The 20,042-nt window shown below is 40.6% G+C and overlaps 1 protein-coding gene across 3 annotated transcripts in view; it reads right to left on the reverse strand.

Annotated features, from left to right (window-relative positions):
- The window catches only part of LOC117347950, an 80,323-nt gene that overhangs the window by 7,098 nt on the left and 53,183 nt on the right, over window positions 1-20,042 (reverse strand). For 2 of the 3 annotated variants that reach the window (XM_033919467.1, XM_033919469.1), the window contains 6 exons: window positions 17,454-17,568; window positions 16,406-16,463; window positions 12,978-13,154; window positions 7,028-7,207; window positions 4,500-4,642; window positions 1,452-1,542 (listed from right to left, as the gene is read on the reverse strand). In XM_033919467.1, coding sequence (XP_033775358.1) covers window positions 1,452-1,542; window positions 4,500-4,642; window positions 7,028-7,207; window positions 12,978-13,154; window positions 16,406-16,463; window positions 17,454-17,568 — 764 coding nt within the window. The remainder of the gene's footprint in view (window positions 1-1,451; window positions 1,543-4,499; window positions 4,643-7,027; window positions 7,208-12,977; window positions 13,155-16,405; window positions 16,464-17,453; window positions 17,569-20,042) is intronic. The other variant, XM_033919468.1, reaches the window with a different exon arrangement.

The following is a 20,042-nucleotide window of genomic DNA, read 5'->3' on the forward strand; positions in this document are numbered from 1 at the left end:
GCCAGGTCTATCATTGTCCCTCCAGAATCAGTAGCCATGAGCTAAGAAAAATGCTAAGGAAGTTATCAATGTGGGCTATCATTAAGAAGGGTTATTTTACTATTGCCCAAGTTATTAGTAACTAGATCTCATTGCATAATATGAGACATGTGCTACAATAGCATGGGTTAGTGGTAAAATAATCCATATTAATGGTAGCCTTTGTTGATAACCTACATTCCTTAATCAAGAAATATTTTCAGCTGGACCAATTTAGGCTTATAAATTTTAATCTCTTTTGCTGTTCAAATTAGATTATTGTAAACTCGGTTATATTGGAATTTCTAAACAACTATTAAAAGATTGCAGACAATGCATAATACTGTAGTACATTTGAATTACTCATGAAATAAAAATGAGAGTATTACAGGACATTATGTTAAGTTTCATTGGCCCCTGTGGAAGTCTGCCTGTTTCCTTTATAAGATTTTACAGGGAGAGTTACCAGATCTTCCGGAACTAAAATCCGGACCCATTGCAACTACATTTAAGTTCTACTAATTCTTCATTAAACCATGGCGAATAGTGTTTTTTTCCTTTTAATTCTCATTTCCCTAAGTGGCACAACCTTATTTAACACGTTTTCAATTGATCTATTCCAGTCATCAATTGTTACATATTGTGTATGTTGTTATGTAAATTGCCTAAGTTTTTAGACGGTATAAAAATTTTTTAAAAAAATAATCTAATCTGGGATATATGCATCGTGCTATGCCTACAAAGGTTCAAGGAGACTTACGGTATAGATTATGGAGAACAGTTACGTACAGTGCAAGGAAGCTTAGACATACAGTACAAGGATGCACTAGAGATACATTAAGACCTCTGGGATTCTTTGAGGTAGAGATTGTTGTACCATGCAGTTAAAGAGGTAGTTTGGTACAACTCAGCGGTACTGCAGGAAGTACATTAAATGAAGATTTAGGGGAGGAATAAATATAGCAAGAGAGTTAATATGGTTTAATGAAAGATGTCATGAAAAAGATAAAAACAGAAAATTAAAATAAAAAACCCCCACCAACATAATAATACATCATAAAAGATATTCTTGAGTAACATATCCCCTCTTTTACTAAGGCACGCTAATCTATTTAGCGCTGAATCGGTTAGCATGCCTTAGTAAAAGGACCCCATAGTTTGCAAACTTAAAAAAAAAAAAAATGAGTAAGAATATGATTGAACAATATGACTAGATACTTTTTTCTACAGTTTTGGAGCCTAATTCGCTGAAAAGTTATCAAACATTTTAAGTCTCTTTCTACCCTAGTCAAGAGAAAAGCAACTGGGGAAAAACCTTTAAAGTCTCCTATGAACAATAGAAAACTGAAAATGAGAGAGCATACAAATTGGGCACTAACCCTAGTTAGGCCACTCCATTGACCTGTACAAATCTGGGTGTTTGTGTTTTATACCTGTGTGGAATGTGGATGGGTTGACACTGTATGGGTCACTGGAGAACCTTTCAGACGAGCATTGATTCTTTCAGAATGTAATTGCGGACATCTGAACATAAAGCAGAAAAGACTCATCATACAGGGACCTGATACTCACTTGCAATGACAGAAGCTGATTAACCTTAAATCATACCAGTGATTAGACTTCTGCTCAGTCCATATCCTGACACTAAACACCCCGAGTTTACCGGATGCCCTTTGCTGAATATTTGCAAATCATCAAGCACTGCCAGTTTTGTTCATTAGATGAAGAAGGAGGGTATTGGTAAGTGGGTCAGTTGGCTGGAGCCTTGGCACCACAAGAGGCCCCCATTGGCAGAGCTATGTGAGGTAGAGCGTTATGGTGCTTGGCACTGACTGGGCCCAATCATAGTTCCTGTCTGGAGTCCTGTGTATGCAACAGTGGCCCTGTTCCAATTGTAATCATGCCTGCACTTAGGCATCCCCAGCCACTAGTCCATTAAACACACTGGACTGCTAAGAGGTGGGGGGGGGGGGGGAGGGGGGTTTGGCTTTTTTTTGTTGTTGTTTTTTTCTAGATAAACCAAATTTACAAATGTACTATATTTGTGACATCTCAGTAGTAACACCTGTCTACAAAGCCCCTAATGGCAGGCCTGTTTTTTCCCATTAAGCACCTTGGGTCAGAAGTGCTCTGCCCCTTTATGTTCAAAACAGTTTTATTATGAACGTGAGAAAAAACAAAAGCAAGAAACAGAAGAAGAACAAAGTAATCAACATCCAACAACATTCAATGTTCAGAAACAGTACAAAGAGCACATACCAACCCTCACCCCTCAACCCCACTCCCAAAACAATAATCCCCCCGGGGGTCCCCCACCAGCAAATACATAAACGACCAAAAGGTCTCCCAAACACCAAAGGCCCGTAATTCTCTGCCTCTTTAATGGGCTGGTGTGAGCTGAGGGAGGATCACTTAGAGGAAGTAGGAGATGTCGTTGACTATGGCAGGTCTTTGAAGTCCGGGACCTCATCTCTTGCCACAGTTTCTGAAAGTCTCTGATCCCCCCCTCACCAATTTTGTGCCCACAAGCATTGCAGAACTAAACCCAATCTTGCTACATGGTGACGACACTGGTAGATTTCACTGCACCGAGGAGGCTGTCGCCTATTTTCTATCAGAAAATTAAATTTGGAATCCATTATGCAGGCTCTGAATTCCACTCCTAGAAGTCATTGTGCATGATGGCTGCAACTCTTTCTCTTTGCAGCTGTGAATGCTATATCCCGCAGTATTTGTAGCCATCCAAGCAAAAGTCTTGGGGGCTCTTCTCTCTGGAAAAGAGGAGGCTCAGGGGGGATATGATAGAGACCTTCAAAATACTTAGGGGCATAGAGAGGGTGGACAGGGACAGGTTCTTCAGACTAAAAGGGACGACAGGTACGAGGGGGCACTCAGAGAAACTGAAGGGAGATAGGTTCAAATCAAATGCAAGGAAGTTTTTCTTCACCCAAAGGGTCGTGGACAAATGGAATGCGCTCCCGGAGGAAGTGATCCGGCAGAGTACAGTACAGGGATTCAAACAGGGATTGGACAGATTCCTGAGGGAAAAGGGGATTGTGGGGTACTGAGGGAGGTGCTGGGGTGTTGCATAAGTATATACAGCTCACCAGGTCGTGCAGGTGCAAGGCCGGAGGGTTAGGGCATTGATGGGAAGATAGGACTTCGATGAGAAACCTAGGGGGCAAGGGGGCCCCTTCTGGTGATTAAGGCAGGTCATGACCTGTTGGGCCGCCGCGGGGGCGGACTGCTGGGCGGGATGGACCTCTGGTCTGACCCGGCAGAGGCACTGCTTATGTTCTTATGTTCTTATCTGGGAAAGAAATCCAGGTCTCATGAACAGCAGCACCATCAAGCCACCCTGCTTTTAATTTTGTCAGTAGCCCTGCCAAACTGCTCACATATCATCAAATAATCTCTAATCCTGCTGGTAAGTACGAATGTGAGAAGAACGGACACGCTCTGAATTCACAACACATTACCCCTGAGTGTCGAAAACTAAGAGGATCTAAAGTGAATGCCAAGTCTGGATAATGTACTACTCTTGCCTCTACAGTGCAACTGCTGTTCCTGACTATTGATAGTAGGAAGAAATAGCTTGATACCTTTCAGGCCATGACAGCAGGGGTTTTATGAGAAATATCCCAGACTGCCCTCTATTTGTCTCATAAGAACATATGAATAGCCTTACTTGGTCAGACCAATGGTCCATCAAGCCCAGTAGTCCATTCTCACGGTGGCCAATCCAGGTCACTAGTACCTGGCCAAAACCCAAAAAGTAGCAACATTCCATGCTACCGATATGGGGCAAGCAGATGCTTCCCCCATGTCTTAATAACAGACTATGGACTTTTCCTCCAGGAATTTGTCCAAACATTTCTTAAAACCAGCTATGCTATCCGCTTTTACCACAACCTCTGGCGCGCTCTAGTGCTTAACTGTTCTGAGTGAGAAAATATTTCCTCCTATTCGTTTTAAAAGTATTTCCCTGTAACTTCATCGAGTGTCCCCCTAGTCTTTATAATTTTTGACGGCATGAAAAACTGATCCATTTGTACCTGTTCTACTCCACTCAGGATTATGTAGACTTCAATCATATCTCCCCTCAGCTGTCTCTTTTCCAAGCTGAAGAGCCCTAACCTTTTTAGTCCTTTCTCATACACAAGAGGAACTCCATCCCCTTTATCATCTTGGTCGCTCTTCTTTGATCCTTTTCTAGCGCCGCTATATCTTTCTTGAGATAAGGAGACTAGAATTGAACGCAATACTCCAGGTGAGGTCGCACCATGGAGCGATACAAGGGCATTATAACATTCTTAGTCTTGTTAACCATCCCTTTTTAAAATAATTCCCAGCATCTTGTTTGCTTTTTTGACCTCCACCACATATTGGGCGGAAGGTTTAATCATATTGTCTACAATGACACCAAGATCCCCTTCTTGGGCTCTAACCCCCAATGCTCTTATGAAGAAGTAGCTTGATACCTTTCAGGCCATGACAGCAGGGGTTTTATGAGAAATATCCCAGACTGGCCCTCTATTTGTCTCAGTTTGTCTTCAAGTGATACTGCCAGCTTGAGCCTGTTCTGTGAGTCCTGCAACCTCTCCTTCTTCCAGCGCTGAAATGTCTAAAGGGGATAAACAAACAAGGAGATGGAATGGAATTGAGACAGAGACCAACGACCACTTGGAAGTTAATACTAAAGGAGTTTTTTCTGAGATTGGACATTGTAAACCTGAAAACCATATTCCTTATTACATTTCTACCAGTGATGAGAATGAATAGTTCAAGATGTTCATTAACTAAACTGTTGAAGACTGGGACACTGCACTGAACATAATGTATACTTCAATTGATTGTTACATGATCATTTGCAATTGTTCAGTAAAAAAAAAATATATATTAAATATATAAATAAATAAAAGGAGGCCTATATTGGAAGCAATTCCTCCATTTTGGTGTGCCAATTCAGAGTGCTAGGCCAAAATTCCTTTATAGAATATTAGTGTAAGTTGACATGAACACATGTAAGGTGTGACCATTTATGCTATGTCAATAGCAGGTGAAAATGGGCATGCCTATATGTGTCACATGATACACACAACTGCTGGTATTCTTGAAAACATGCCCATGGCCTATCCATGCTCCAACCTCATACATAACTACCAATTATTGGCACCCATGACACATGTATGTCTAGGCGTGAGCTGAGGGAAGATCACTTAGAGGAAGTAGGAGATGTCGTTGCCTATGGCAGGTCTTTGAAGTCCAGGACCTCGCCTCTTGCTATACATAAGACTTGGTCAACCTGTCCTGGTTCAACAGGGTGAAGCAAGAAACCAAAATACCTGTTATCTTCTCAGAATTTTTAATTTTTCAACCCTGCTGGTTACGCTTTCAATATTTAGCATTTCAGGAGCATACATAGAGCAGGGCATTGACACAAAGTTGTTAAATCGCAAGAGGACCTTGTAAGACTGGGCATCAAAACACCAGATGATGTTTAAAGTGAGCAAGTGCAGAGTGATGCATTTTGGAAAGAGAAACTCAAACTATAGCTACGTGATGCTGGGTTCTATGTTAGGAGTTACTCTCCAGGGAAAAGATCTAGGCGTCATCGTTGAGGATACATTGAAAGCCTCAGTTCCATGTGCAGTGGCAGCTAAGAAAGCAAATAGAATATTAGGAATTATCAAGAAAGGAATGGAAAACAAAGATGAAAATGTTCACTGTGAGACTTAACTTGTTTATTTGCTGATACTGTCATTTCTCTGGGTGAGAGACAGCAGTCTTATGAATGATCTTAGATAGTATTTTGTTTGCTCAAGGATGGCTGCTGTTTGCAATGTCGTGGGAAATGTCAAATGCCATATTCTATGTTGCATATAATAAACTCCAAAGTGCCTAATTTCTAATTGATCTTTTTTTCAGATAATACCTTTCTAAGTACCTCTATGGTCTTCAGTTCCAGCCAACCACCAGCCAAATTATTTGAAGGCTTGTTTCTCTTTCTGGCTTTTATTCATCATGGGACCTTAGTTTTTTTTATAGTGCTTGTGCTCTATATTCTATGTTTTGTGCAAATCGATAAACTTTTCTTATACAACTTTAAAACTTTTGTACTTAGCTTTAGCTATTTCTTCATTCTTTTTTTAAACCTCAGGAAGGACCTTAAGGTTCAACCAATTTCACCCGAAGGCTATGTAAAGAACACACGTCGGGATGCTGTGGAGCAAAACAAAAAGGGGGGACCCATTCTTGAAAAAGCCTTCGGGCGAAATTGGTTGAACCTTAAGGTCCTTCCCGAGGTTTAAAAAAAGAATGAAGAAATAGCTAAAGCTAAGTACAAAAGTTTTAAAGTTGTATAAGAAAAGTTTATCGATTTGCACAAAACATAGAATATAGAGAACAAGCACTATAAAAAAAAACTAAGGTCTGATGATGAATAAAAGCCAGAAAGAGAACCAAGCCGTCAAATAATTTGGCTGGTGGTTGGCTGGAACTGAAGACCATAGAGGCACTTAGAAATGTATTATCTGAAAAAAAGATAACTTAGAAATTAGGCACTTTGAAGTTTATTATATGCCATTGTGGATTGATGGTGTATATTACATAGACAACGTCATAAACAACATTGGGCTATTTTAATACATCATATTCTATGTTGCTGCATGTTGTTAAGACCCATAAATGAGCAAAAAAAAAAACCCAACAAAATTTCAAGTGGTTTTTGTTTGCCCATAATAGTGCACATGGTTTCAAAAAAGTGCGCCTATTTGGGAAAAGGGCACAGTCTTTCCGAAAGAATGCAAACTTTTTTTCCAAATACAGCACCAATCATCACACGTGTGCGAACTGTTGTGCAAGTGCACGCTATCAGGAAAAGAGTGTGTCAAACGAATGACCAAACAAGCAGTTTAAAGAAACATTCCCATAAACAGCACAGGAAATGACATGTAATGAACATTTCCTGGCTGCCCGACCCTAAGGATGGCACTTGATCCATTTGTACCTGCTGCTTCACTCTTTGGAATTTGTGCAGTATTTGTTCCAGTTCTGGCTCGGAAAGGCTCTGCTTCTGCAAATTCTTTTCTACCCCTTTGATGGCGATGTGCTGGACGTAACCTTTGACCAGAGAGATCAGGCTGCCTCGTCTGAGCCATCGATAGCTGTCCATTGCCAGGCTAGCATCCTGTGAAGTGCCACATGGTTGTAAATGCCTAGTTCCTGCACAGTGATGAGAGACTCTGACTCTTACAATTCATTGGCAGATTCCTAACATGTCTTGGTACGTTGCTGCCTCATCGCTTTCAGGCTGAAGGCTAGAGAATGATATGGGGACACATTTTTCTCCATCCCCTGCGGGAACTAATTTTCCTGTCCCGTCCCCACAAGTTCTTTTCTTGTCCTTGCCCCATTCCTGTAAGCTCTGTCCTCATCTGCAGAAGCCTCAAACACTGAAATCTTAAGTAGCAACATTCTAGAGCTCAGGCTGTGATGTCATAATGCCTCATTCCACCAATGCCTAAGCTCCGTCCTCATCTGCAGAAGCTTCAAACACTTTAAAATCATAAGAAGCAACATTCTAGAGCTCAGGTTGTGATGTCATAATGCCTCATTCCACCAATGCCTAAGCTCCATCCTCATCTGCACAAACACTTTAAAATCATAAGAAGCAACATTCTAGAGCTCAGATTGTGATGTCTAACCTGCTGATGACCACATCAGACTATAAGACATTCAGAAAAGAAATAAAAACAATACTTTTTAAGAAATTCCTAAATCAGCCCTAACTTCACCTACTATTAACAACGCCAAAATAGACAAAAATCTACCCTCACTACACCAGCAATAACAACTATGCTACTAATGTAACCTCCATTTACACACTTCCTGTAAACTGTATTTATCCTTGCCCGAAATTATCTATTTACCACCCTAATTTATCATCGGTTCCTCCATTGTAACCCAGTTTATAAATCTTTTGTAAGCCGCCTTGAACCGCAAGGTAAGGGCGGAATAGAAATCCCTAATGTAATGTAATGTAATAATGCCTCATTCCACCAATGCCTAAGCTCTGTCCTCATCTGCAGAAGCCTCAAACACTTTAAAATCATAAGTGTTCGAGGCTTATGCGATTAAGGCAGAGCTTATAGGAATGGGGCAGGGACAGGGAGAGTGACAAACTTTGTGGGGACAGGGAAATTGAGTTCCTATGGGGACAAATTCTCTACAATAGTATAACCACCTCTGCAGTTGATTTGATCTCCAATAGATATAGGTTTGCAGACAAAGTGGATAACCCGCAGACTGTCTTATCTCAGCAAAATCTAAGGAGCACTGTTTATCAGGAAATACAGACTGTTTTTAAGAAATTGGACCATGCACTCTGAGCTGCAGATTTACAAACTAAATCACAATCACAAAGAGTCAGCACATAGGTATATATCTGTCGCACCTGTTTTTACTGAGGCAGCTTGGGGCTGATTCTATAAAGGGTACCTAAAATTAGGTGCCTAACCTAATTGGCAAAATACCATTAATAGCATCAATAATTGGGGAAAAAAATTTAATTAGGTTATAGGTGCCTATTTGATTCTATAAAAGATAGGCGTCTATTGCATGGGCTTAGCAGCACCTAACACCCAAGTGGGCATTTCGGGGGAGGGGGGGCTAAGGCGTCGCTAAACATGATTCACCAAAAACTTAGGCGCCTGAAATCTATGCCTTTAAAACCCTCACCTACATTTCAGGCGCCCAACCACCATTCTGTAAACAACACCTAGGTGTGGTTGAAACGCGTTTGGTGCCATTTTTCTAGGCGCTCGCTGATTTAGGCGCTGTTTATAGCATCAGTCCCCTTGTGCCTATGTTTATAAAACCCATACCCAATTTTCAATCACGTTGCAGGCAAACTCGTACTAGTGCCTATGGAATTTCAGACCACCAACCGAGTAGCATAACTCGCTGGGGTTCAAGCCCTCATTCTTCCCAATATGGCAAAAGCTTGTTTTTATTATTATGAATATTTGATTTTCTTTATTTCATAATTTATATAAGTTGAGGAGCAGATAAATAAATAACTTAGCTTTTCAGCATAGTTCTCCCCTCTACTAACACGTTTCGGTTTAACTTTATCAAGGTCGGGGGAAGCTGAATGTCACAATATCTCATTCAGCTTCTCAGACCTTGATAAAGTTAAAGCGAAACCCGTTGGTAGAGGGGAGAACTCTGCTGAAATGCTGAAAAGCTAAGGGCTCCTTTTACAAAGCCGCGCTAGGGCCTTAACGAGCGGAATAGCACGTGCTAAATTGCCGCATGCACTAGCCGCTACCGCCTCCTTTTGAGCAGGCGTTAGATTTTCAGCTAGCGTGCACTATAGCGTGCGCTAATCCGGTGCATGCACTAAAACGCTTTGTAAAAGGAGCCCTAAGTTATTTATTTATCAGCTCCTTAAACTTATATAAATTTATAAATTATGAAATAAAGAAAATCAAATGAACAGACAGGGAAAAATGCTTGAGTACCTGAATAAACTCATGTAAACCGTTCTGAGCTCTCCTGGGAGAACGGTATAGAAAATTGAATAAATAAATAAATAAATAAAATATTCATAATAATAGAAACAAGCTTTTGCCAAATTGGGAAGAATGAGGAATTGAACCCCAGTGAGTTATGCTACTCGGGGGGGGGGGGGGGGGGGAGGGTGTCTGAAATCCCATAGGCACTGGTATGAGTTTGCTTGCAACGTGATTGAAAATTGGTTATGGGTTATACTGACTTGAACATAATTAATTAATTATGTTCAAGTCAGTATAATTAATAAATTAATTAAGAGAGTATGATTTTAAAACATACTGAAAACTAACCTGGGCAAAGTTATACCTACTCCAAGGCAGAAGAAACCGCATATGAGCATATGAGGAATCAGGGCATATACTATGGGGCTCATAATCGAAAAAGAAAAATGTCTAAAAACCAGACTAAATCGGCACTTGGACGATCAGTGAGACAAGTCGGCCACGATTTTCGGAAAAAAAAAAAAATGTTGGACGTATTTTTCGAAAATGGACCTTTCCCAAGTCCGACTGTGGGCGACTTGCGACTTAGGCCCAAAACGGACTTAGATGTTTCTTTTGATTATGTCCCTCTATGTGTATTTTATAAAAAGTGCTGATCTTGTCCTCTGTCTGCCCCTGTAATTACATACTCGTACATGCATAAAGGCCTAGATTTGCTAACATGTGCTGCTGCATTAGTCTACTACTACTACTACTTATTATTTCTATAGCGCTACCAGACGCAAGCAGCGCTGTACATTAAACACGCAAGAAACAGTCTCTGCTCGATAGAGCTTACAATCTAATTATGACAGACAAAAAGGGTGAATCGATTTTATACACGCTACTCAGGTAGGGAATTGCAAAGGGAATGATGTGTTGGATAGGGTAGGGGGACTATAAGGGGGAATGCCAAACAGATATGGGTGCTTTATAAGTGGGTTGAGTTGGGTTAGGACAGGAGTGGGCAACTCCGGTCCTCGAGGGCCGGAATGCAGTCGGCTTTTCAGGATTTCCCCAATGGATATGCATGAGATCTATTTGCCTGCACTGCTTTCAGTGCATATTCATTGGGAAAATTCTGAAAACCCGACTGGATTCCGGCCCTCGAGGACTGGAGTTGCCCACCCCTGGGTTAGGACAAACTGATCTTCAAAAAAATTGGGCTTTCAGCATGGATTTGAATACCGCCAGAGATGGCGCCTGACTTACTGAGCCAGGCAGTTTGTTCCAGGCATATGGCACAGCAAAGTAGATGGGACGGAGTTGGGAGCTGGCAGTAGAAGAGAAGGGTACAGATAAGAGATTTACCTGATGAACAGAGTTCCCAGGGCAGAGTATAGGGAGAGATATTGAGGAGCTGCAGAGTGAATATTAGTCTGTTATTAGCAAAGAGATCCATTGCATAAAATGAGACCCTCATTTATTTATTTATTTGATTCATGAATTCAATTAGTTTTATATCCCATCTTCTCCAACGAGCTCAGAATGGGTTACAGGTTAACATACATAAAATTAAGAGGGGATTGGAGGGTTTTTTGAGGGTTTTTTTTGTTCAAGGGGATGGGAATTATTGAGGTGGATGTGTGGTTCAAAATTTGATGATATTCCTATAGTTTTTTTACAGTCCTTGTCAACGTTCTTGTTTTGCTATGTACTTTTCAACTGTTTGCATGGTTGCATTTTTGTATCATCAATAAAAACTGTTCGAATCTAATATACATAAAATTAGTCAAGATAGGTTATAGGTTGACATACATATACTACAGTTAATTTACCCCCCCCCCTTTAAAAAAAAATCAAACAATAGATTTTTAGCGCCGGCAGGCACGCTGAATGCTCTGTGCTGTTCTTACGGTCATAGAATTCCGGTGCTAAAAACCTCTTGTGTGGTTTTGTAAAAGGGGGAGGTTATACTAAAATAACATATACTGTACAGAGTAATTTAGATCCATGTATATTTAGTATACATTTGTTTGAGAGGGACTGACTGAGAGTCATTTAGACCAGAGGAGGTAGAGTATGCATGCGTGTGTGTGTGGAGGGGGGGGTGTTTGATGTCTTGTATTCGATTTAACAATGCTGAGGGACAGAAGGAGCGGGGGGAGTTGAAGGGAGCGACCTGGAGGTATTTAAGGTATTTGCAGACATGTTTCCTCCTAGGAGCGGAGCGACCTGTTTGGGATGCATGGGGGAAGCTTAGCTGAAATGTAGTCGGGCACCATGGTACGCTAGCACCAAGCCCTTACAGATGCAGCGCTAGGTTATGGGTAGTCAGGGGACTGAAGCTAGGGCTTGGAAGACAGATTGCTAAAGAACTTCAATGCCCACAATTCTAATTGATGCATTTTGTACAAGTTGGAGATGATGTAGTTTCTTTGCTGTCAGTCCGTTGAATCGTATGTTGCAGTAGTCCAGATGGGAGAGGACAAAAGCATAGAGTAGTTGGGCAAAGTCAGGTTTGGAGAAGTAGTTTTTTATTTTCCGGAGTTGTCAAAGATAGTAGAATAAAGATGAGACCACTTGAGAGATGCGGTTGGAAAGTAATAGGTTTGAATCAAGAAGTATCCCTAGGTTGCGTACATGGTCCTTTGCAATTATGGTGGTTGATTCCCAAAGAAGAGAGGGCCAGGTGTAGGAGCAGAATGTCTGCATTTATTACCATTTTCTGTTAATAAAAGAGGGACCAACTATGGTACAAATTACTACAGACCTGTTTATTACGGAGCAAATAATATTGACGGGTCATGAAAGTAGTAGCCTACAGCAGGAGTCTTTGACGCAATTGCTCTAAGAAGTTAACACTTCACACTGAGTCTACCGTGTTTCCCCGAAAATAAGACAGTGTCATATTAATTTTGTGTCCAAAAAACACACTAGGACTTACTTTCAGGGATGTCTTATTTTTTTCATGTACAACAATCATCTCTCCCTTCCTCTCCTCCACCCCAATTCTTCCTCTTTCCTTTCTCCCCCACCCCCGCCATGTGCAGCATCTTTCTATCCCTCCTTCCCATTGTGCAGCAGAACCCCACCGACCCTCCCACCTTGAGACTGACATACCTCCGTTCTGAGGCCTACTAAAGCAGTAGTTGCTGAATTGATGAGTCTGATTTTTTTCGGAAAATCAGGCAGCACTAGTATGAAAGATGGAGTCAGGGAATGTTAGGGACATTCGGGGGAGGGGGGCTTCAGGGGTCAATCTTAACTAAGGCTTATTTTTGGGGTGGGGCTTATATTAGGAGCATCTTTAAAAATCATGCTAGGGCTTATTTTCGGGATAGGTAGCTGTGTTGCTGCTCACACAGACAGTCAAGGAAAGAGGACCATAGCATAGTATGTTCAGGGGCAGAGCAGGAGTTGCATATAAGAGGGGGGGGGGGTCTCTGAAGCACTGCTCACCTGATACAAGTCTCTGGGCACCCTGCCAGTGCTCACACCTTGTTCCAGCACCCGACGGTTGTGCTTCTCATCGAGATATGTGAATAGAATCCCTGGTGGTCTATCCGTGATATGAGGACCAAGCTTCAAAGCAGACCTTAGCTCATTCTTCTCTCTCCTTTTCTGCTCTCTAGTAACCTATTGAAAACCCACAGAGATTATGTAATGAGAGGGTGAAATTAGGATGCAAATTTTATGATTTTTATTGGTGTGTCTCCCTTCTAAAGAGAAAGAGTTCCATAGTCCACCCAGGCAGTCTCATGGATTAGGGATCTGACTCATATATTCACACTTTCAAACTCATATCAACAATTTCGATGTGCTTTAAAAATGCATCTTTTTATAGCATCTTTTGGAAGTTAGTTACTGGATGTTTATTCATTTGTATTGCCCTTTTTAAAAACAATTCTTTATTCATTTTAACACTTTCATTAAGTGAAAACAGTAAAGAAGACAATTTGCACAATAAACAACACTTAATATTCTTACATGACTTTTAACAGAGTAATATCCCTCCCTACCCCATATTATCAATCAAATTATCCATTGGTTCTTAGAAGTTATAATAAGTACCCTATAACAAATATGTCCTACCTATATAATAAAATCCTGCAACAGTGAAAAATTATTCCACTGTCTCACCACACCTCATTCAAAGAGCTTCCTTATTCAATTTTTAGGTCCTCAGCGGGCCACCACACACTCAAAATTTTTTCATTGTGCGAGGCTTTATGCTCCTATTCGTCATTGGACTTTATAGAAAATACGTTTTAAATATGTGAATGCTAAAGGTACTTAGCTTAAAGTTTTGACGCTAGCCGGGAGGGTAGAAACATCCGTCACCAACATGTTTCGCCCATATTACTTAAGGGCTTTGTCAAGGCACCCTCTCCCTAGATAGAAATAAAACTAAGTGTCACAACTACCATAAAGCATATGAATAATACAGAATAAAATGCTAACCAAACTCTCTTACCGTTCTCAACTATTATGTTTCCACCATCGCGTCTCCGACGAAATGGCGGTCACGCTCATAGTAAACCTATTTATACGTCACCCAGATGTCAACGTCCCAAGAAATCAGGGACGTCAGGGGTTGACATCAAAAGTTTTTTACAATACCTCTATACACAGTTGTTTTTTACTATATATGTTATATTCTTTTATAAAGGATAACAATCAGAACCCCTATAAACATCTCATATTAGAGAAGCCCACTCCAACTCATTATTCAGTCCATAAGGGACCACTGTGTTAAGGCGGTAAATCCACCGTTGTTCAATGTAATTTAGTCTAGCCTCCCAGTCCCCTTCCATTTGTTGTTCAGATATATGCTCAATAACCCTCCATTTAATTTGTTGGATCTCATGACCCTTATCTAGCCAATGTTGAACTATTGGGGCTTGTATTGCCCTTGTGGTGATACGGGATTTATGTTCGTTCAGACGCACACTGATGGTTCTTTTGGTGCGTCCTACATATACAAGATTGCAGGGGCATACAATAATATATACCACCCTCATTGTTTTACAGGTTGTATCAGCCTTAGCTCTCACCATATAACCTGAGCAGGGGTCTGTCCATTGGGGTCCTTCGAGTGTCGAATCACACCATTGGCAATGTTGGCACTTAGTGTGTCCAGTCCCTACCCTACTATCATATTGATTTTCTAACTTCTTGAGGGCTTGGCCAATAGTCTGGCCCCTTCAATATGAAAATAGGGGGAATTCTGTAAACCCTTGGTGAAGGTTCAGTATGTGCCAGTATTGTTTTATATAGGAAATCAATACTCCTGAAGCTCTAGAAAAAGGAAGCACACATACTAATCCTTCCTCCTCTTGTATCCGGGGCCATATAATAATACCTATATAATAAACATTAATAAACCTTTAGAAACTGTTAACAGAACCTTCACCCCCTCCCAAATCCTCAAGAAAGATAAGATTTCATTTAAGATCTTTTATTCCCACCCACCCCCATCCCCTGGATATGTAAATTAATACGTCAATAAAATCAAACTATAATAATTCTACAAAAGACATCAATGGGCCCCATATTAATTTGAAATTTTTTGTGTTCCCTGACAGATCAGCATTCATTTTCTCAAATTTATAGATTAAACATAAATTTGCCCACCAGAATGTAAAGTTAAGTCGGTTCCAATTTTTCCAATTTCGTGTGATCAATTGTATAGCTGTACCCGTCATCATTAAAAAAAAAGTCTTCTTTTATATTTATCTAAGAGATCCGTTCCATATAACAGTGTGCCACAAATCACAACTTCATAAGTCAAAGGGATCGCAACTTCTAGAATATTATTTATATGTCCCCAAATTGACTTCCAAAAAATTTGAATCAGAGAGCAATAAAACAATAAGTGATCCAATGTTCCCATGTCCAGATGACAGTAATTTTCTTAAGGTTATTGATAGTGGAACATGTTAGTTCCTTCTCCTCTCTTTGTGTAGTGGTCTCTACCCCCGATTACAGTTTTGATCTTGGGGTTTGGGAGTTTTTCTAGTTCTTCAGTTTCAGATGACAGTACCAGCATCCACTTGACCTTGAATTATCTAACTTATTCAATCTAACCGGGATCCAAAAAGAACGATGTAACAAAAAGAACCAGGTTTGTTTCATAGATTCCGACGCTCTACATCTCATCCTCCAAGACCAAATTCATGGCCATGGAGATACAGAAATGTACTGTTTAATTTCAACACTCCAAATGATCCCTTAGATAAATATAAAAGAAGACATTTTTTAAATTATGACGGGTACAGCTATACAATTGATCACATGAAATTGGAAAAATTGGAACCGACTTAACTTTACATTCTGGTGGGCAAATTTATGTTTAATCTATAAATTTGAGAAAATGAATGCTGATCTGTCAGGGAACACAAAAAATTTCAAATTAATATGGGGCCCATTGATGTCTTTTGTAGAATTATTATAGTTTGATTTTATTGACGTATTAATTTACATATCCAGGGGATGGGGGGTGGGTGGGAATAAAAGATCTTAAATGAAATCTTATCTATCTTGAGGATTTGGGAAAGGGGTGAAGGTTCTGTTAACAGTTTCTAAAGGTTTATTAATGTTTATTATATAGGTAGGACATATTTGTTATAGGGTACTTATTATAACTTCTAAGAACCAATGGATAATTTGATTGATAATACGGGGTAGGGAGGGAGGGATATTACTCTGTTAAAAATCATGTAAGAATATTAAGTGTTGTTTATCGTGCAAATTGTCTTCTTTGCTGTTTTCACTTATTGAAAGTGTTAAAATGAATAAAGAATTAAAAAAAAAAAAACCCCAATTGTCAACACTTTTCCACCATTGTTCTCTGCACGTGTCTTGGACTTTGATGTTTCTGTACTTACCAGTGGGGCCCAGAAGCTGCTCTGTTCAACTTTTTCATTCTGATCCTGGGACAGAGCTCTAGAATAGACATAAAAGCAGAAAGTTCCCTTCAGTCTAAAGTACCTGTGGTGTTAATATAGGCAGTGCATGGGGATGCCATGGGTGTCTTGCTTAATGATGAATGCATGGCATGGCGCACTTAGGTGTGCCCTCTGTCGCTTGCCATTGAGTTGACATAAGTGCCTGCACCTATATTTTGGTATGCCAATGCAGCTTTCTGCCTGGATTCTCTAACAGCTTCAGCACACCTCTGGTGCCAAATTTATGGCACTTTTGCTCTCTCTGAAGATGTGAACTGAGAGCAATGAAGTTAATTGTCTGATGGTATTAGGAGTTTAGAAGAAAGTTTTTTTAACTTTTCACATTTGGGGGGAGGGGACAAGCACATATTAAGGACCCGATTTGGAAGCCGCGTCGCACTTTGATTGGAGGGCCAAGCATTTCGGATAAGTGGTTTTCACTTTTTGAACTGTAGAAACTCTGACTTTGTTTGCTATTAACATTAGGTGGGAACACAACTGTGCAATGATGGTTCCCCTCGTTTCCAATATCTGGTCCAAAGTTTTCACTTATGACCTGGGTGGAGGTGCACTAAGCGCATTGTACAAAACAAATTTTGGCATTGTTTGTTGCACTGCTTGTGGATTTAAAGTTTTAAATGATATATTTGATGACTATAACGTTATTACTATACTCAGCATTTGGAGGATATAATTTGCCAAATTTATGGCACCACCTACAGCTTTTCCTATCAGAAAAGAACTTTGTGAATCAAGCTGTAAGTGCTCTGTATTCCCCCAGACATCTATTTAAGCAAGGTTCAAGTTAACTAGGACCAGATGGACTGGTGCGTGAGGATCTAAGGTGACATAGACATAGACATAGAGTATGACGGCAGAAGAGGGCCGGCGGCCCAACAAGTCTGCCCACTCAAGAACCCTCCCTCTAAGGTGCTTCGTTATTAATGTCTATGAGAGGAAAGACCATCGATAAGACAGATACTTGTACCCCGTGTGACTGGCAGTTGCTTGCATTTCGACTCCAGCATTTTCTGTCATCACTTCCTCTAGCTTTGGTGGTACTCCATTTTTATAGGTTATTTCTTCAAGTAACCTGTTAAACACTTAAAGAACACATTTGGTGTTACTGAGCAATGTTTTGGAGGGGGTTCTAGTGTCATAACATCCTAAAACATACAAAAATTACCAGTTTGTAACTTTAGCTCTTAGTCTTTCATATTCATAGAAAGATTTAAGAAATGTCATTCTTAACAATATTATTGGGACAGTATGCTCTATTCTATCTGTCAAACAGTTTTATTTCACCACTGGTTTGTGTAGATATAAATTATTGGGTGCTATCTCTTCCTGTGGAAATAACAGCCTTTTTACTAAAATGCAATGAGTGTGATTTAGCGTGCACTGTTGGCACACATCCTTGGTAACAGTTACATCATTAACATGACAGTGCATGCTGAGTTGCGTGTTGGAAATGACTTACATGAGGGATGTGGACTGATCCTTGCATGTGACACATGGAAACTTAGGGCCTCTTCTATCAAACTGCGCTAGCAGTTTTTAGCACGGAGAGCCGCACTGAAAGTCCCGCGCTGCTCCCGACGCTCATAGGAACTCTATGAGTTTCAGGAGCAGCGCGGGCCATTCAGCGCAGCTCACCGCGCTACAAACTGCTAGCACAGTTTGATAGAAGAGGCCCTTACTGTGTGCATTCACCAACAGAAATAGTGTGGGTGCATGTACCACCTCCTAATTATAAGATAAGAACAGGGAAATTCTATAGCTGGGCACTTCCATTTGGGTGTCCTGAGAGCACCATTAGGAACCTATTCCTTCATGCAGTGGTCTCCAATGTGTGCTCCCCCCGCCCCCCCCCCAAAGCCCTCCAGTGTGGCCCTCAAACAGCTGGCTGAAATGTTCCTCAAGTAATGCAAATTCATTAAGTTCAATCTTACCTGCTCGGATAATGCATTAAGGGCTAAATTCTAAACATGGCACCCATAAAAATCGCTGCTTTAAAAAGTGCTGTTCTAAAAGCCACGCTAACAGTTAGGCACGGTTTATAGAATATTACTTATGCCTGGGAAATGCAATTAAATGTAGATACAACCATTTGCACCAATTTAAGGCACAGACGCCCACGACTCACCCATGATCCACCCATTTCCGCGTCTCCGTTTTTGAACCATGTGCGGATCCTACACCTAAATTTACACACGTAGTCTGTAATTGATTTTAATGATCACCAATAATTGATTGTTAAAATGCCAATTATCAGCGCCAATTAGCTTGTTAGTCAATTAAATTGCATGCACAATTTGGGGACATAAGAAATTTTTAGCACTTTTTATGGAATTAAGGTGTAAATGTCTAAAAAAAAAGTATTGCCGTAAGCCAGGCGTGAACGAAGTCAACATAGGGCAGGTGTTGGATCCACTATGGCTGCCCCCTTTTATCAAGCTGCATTAGGGTATTTTTATCGCCTGCTATGAGCGTCAGAGCTTTTACTGCCACAGCTGGCAATAAAAAAAACCTTAAAGCAGCTTGATAAAAGGAGGGCCAAAATAACATATCACAAAAGTAAAAATAATGGTTTGCTCTAGACCAGTGATTCCCAACCCTGTCCTGGAGGAACACCAGGCCAATCGGGTTTTCAGGCTAGCCCTAATGAATATGCATGAGAGAGATTTGCATATGATGGAAGTGATAGGCATGCAAATTTGCTTCATGCATATTCATTAGGGCAGTGATTCCCAACCCTGTCCTGGAGGAACACCAGGCCAATCGGGTTTTCAGGCTAGCCCTAATGAATATGCATGAGAGAGATTTGCATATGATGGAAGTGATAGGCATGCAAATTTGCTTCATGCATATTCATTAGGGCAGTGATTCCCAACCCTGTCCTGGAGGAACACCAGGCCAATCGGGTTTTCAGGCTAGCCCTAATGAATATGCATGAGAGAGATTTGCATATGATGGAAGTGATAGGCATGCAAATTTGCTTCATGCATATTCATTAGGGCAGTGATTCCCAAACCTGTCCTGGAGGAACACCAGACCAATTGGGTTTTCAGGCTAGCCCTAATGAATATGCATGAGAGAGATTTGCATATGATGGAAGTGATAGGCATGCAAATTTGCTTCATGCATATTCATTAGGGCAGTGATTCCCAAACCTGTCCTGGAGGAACACCAGACCAATTGGGTTTTCAGGCTAGCCCTAATGAATATGCATGAGAGAGATTTGCATATGATGGAAGTGATAGGCATGCAAATTTGCTTCATGCATATTCATTAGGGCTAGCCTGAAAACCCAATTGGCCTGGTGTTCCTCCAGGACAGGGTTGGGAACCACTGCTCTAGAAAATACCAAGCACATGAACTAATTTGTTAAAACAATCTGCTACAGAGATGCTGACCTGCAAAAAGAAAATTCAAAGGGGGCCTTGGTTTGTCTTTGAAAGAATCCATAAGTTCTATAAATTCACAAGTAGTTACTATCTTGAAAAAATATGAACAATTTTCCATGGATTAAATATTTTTTTAGCAATTAATTCTAACCTAATCTAAAGGGTCTTTT

The sequence above is a fragment of the Geotrypetes seraphini genome, chromosome 14, assembly GCF_902459505.1.
Source record: "Geotrypetes seraphini chromosome 14, aGeoSer1.1, whole genome shotgun sequence".
NCBI classification, from domain to species: domain Eukaryota; kingdom Metazoa; phylum Chordata; class Amphibia; order Gymnophiona; family Dermophiidae; genus Geotrypetes; species Geotrypetes seraphini.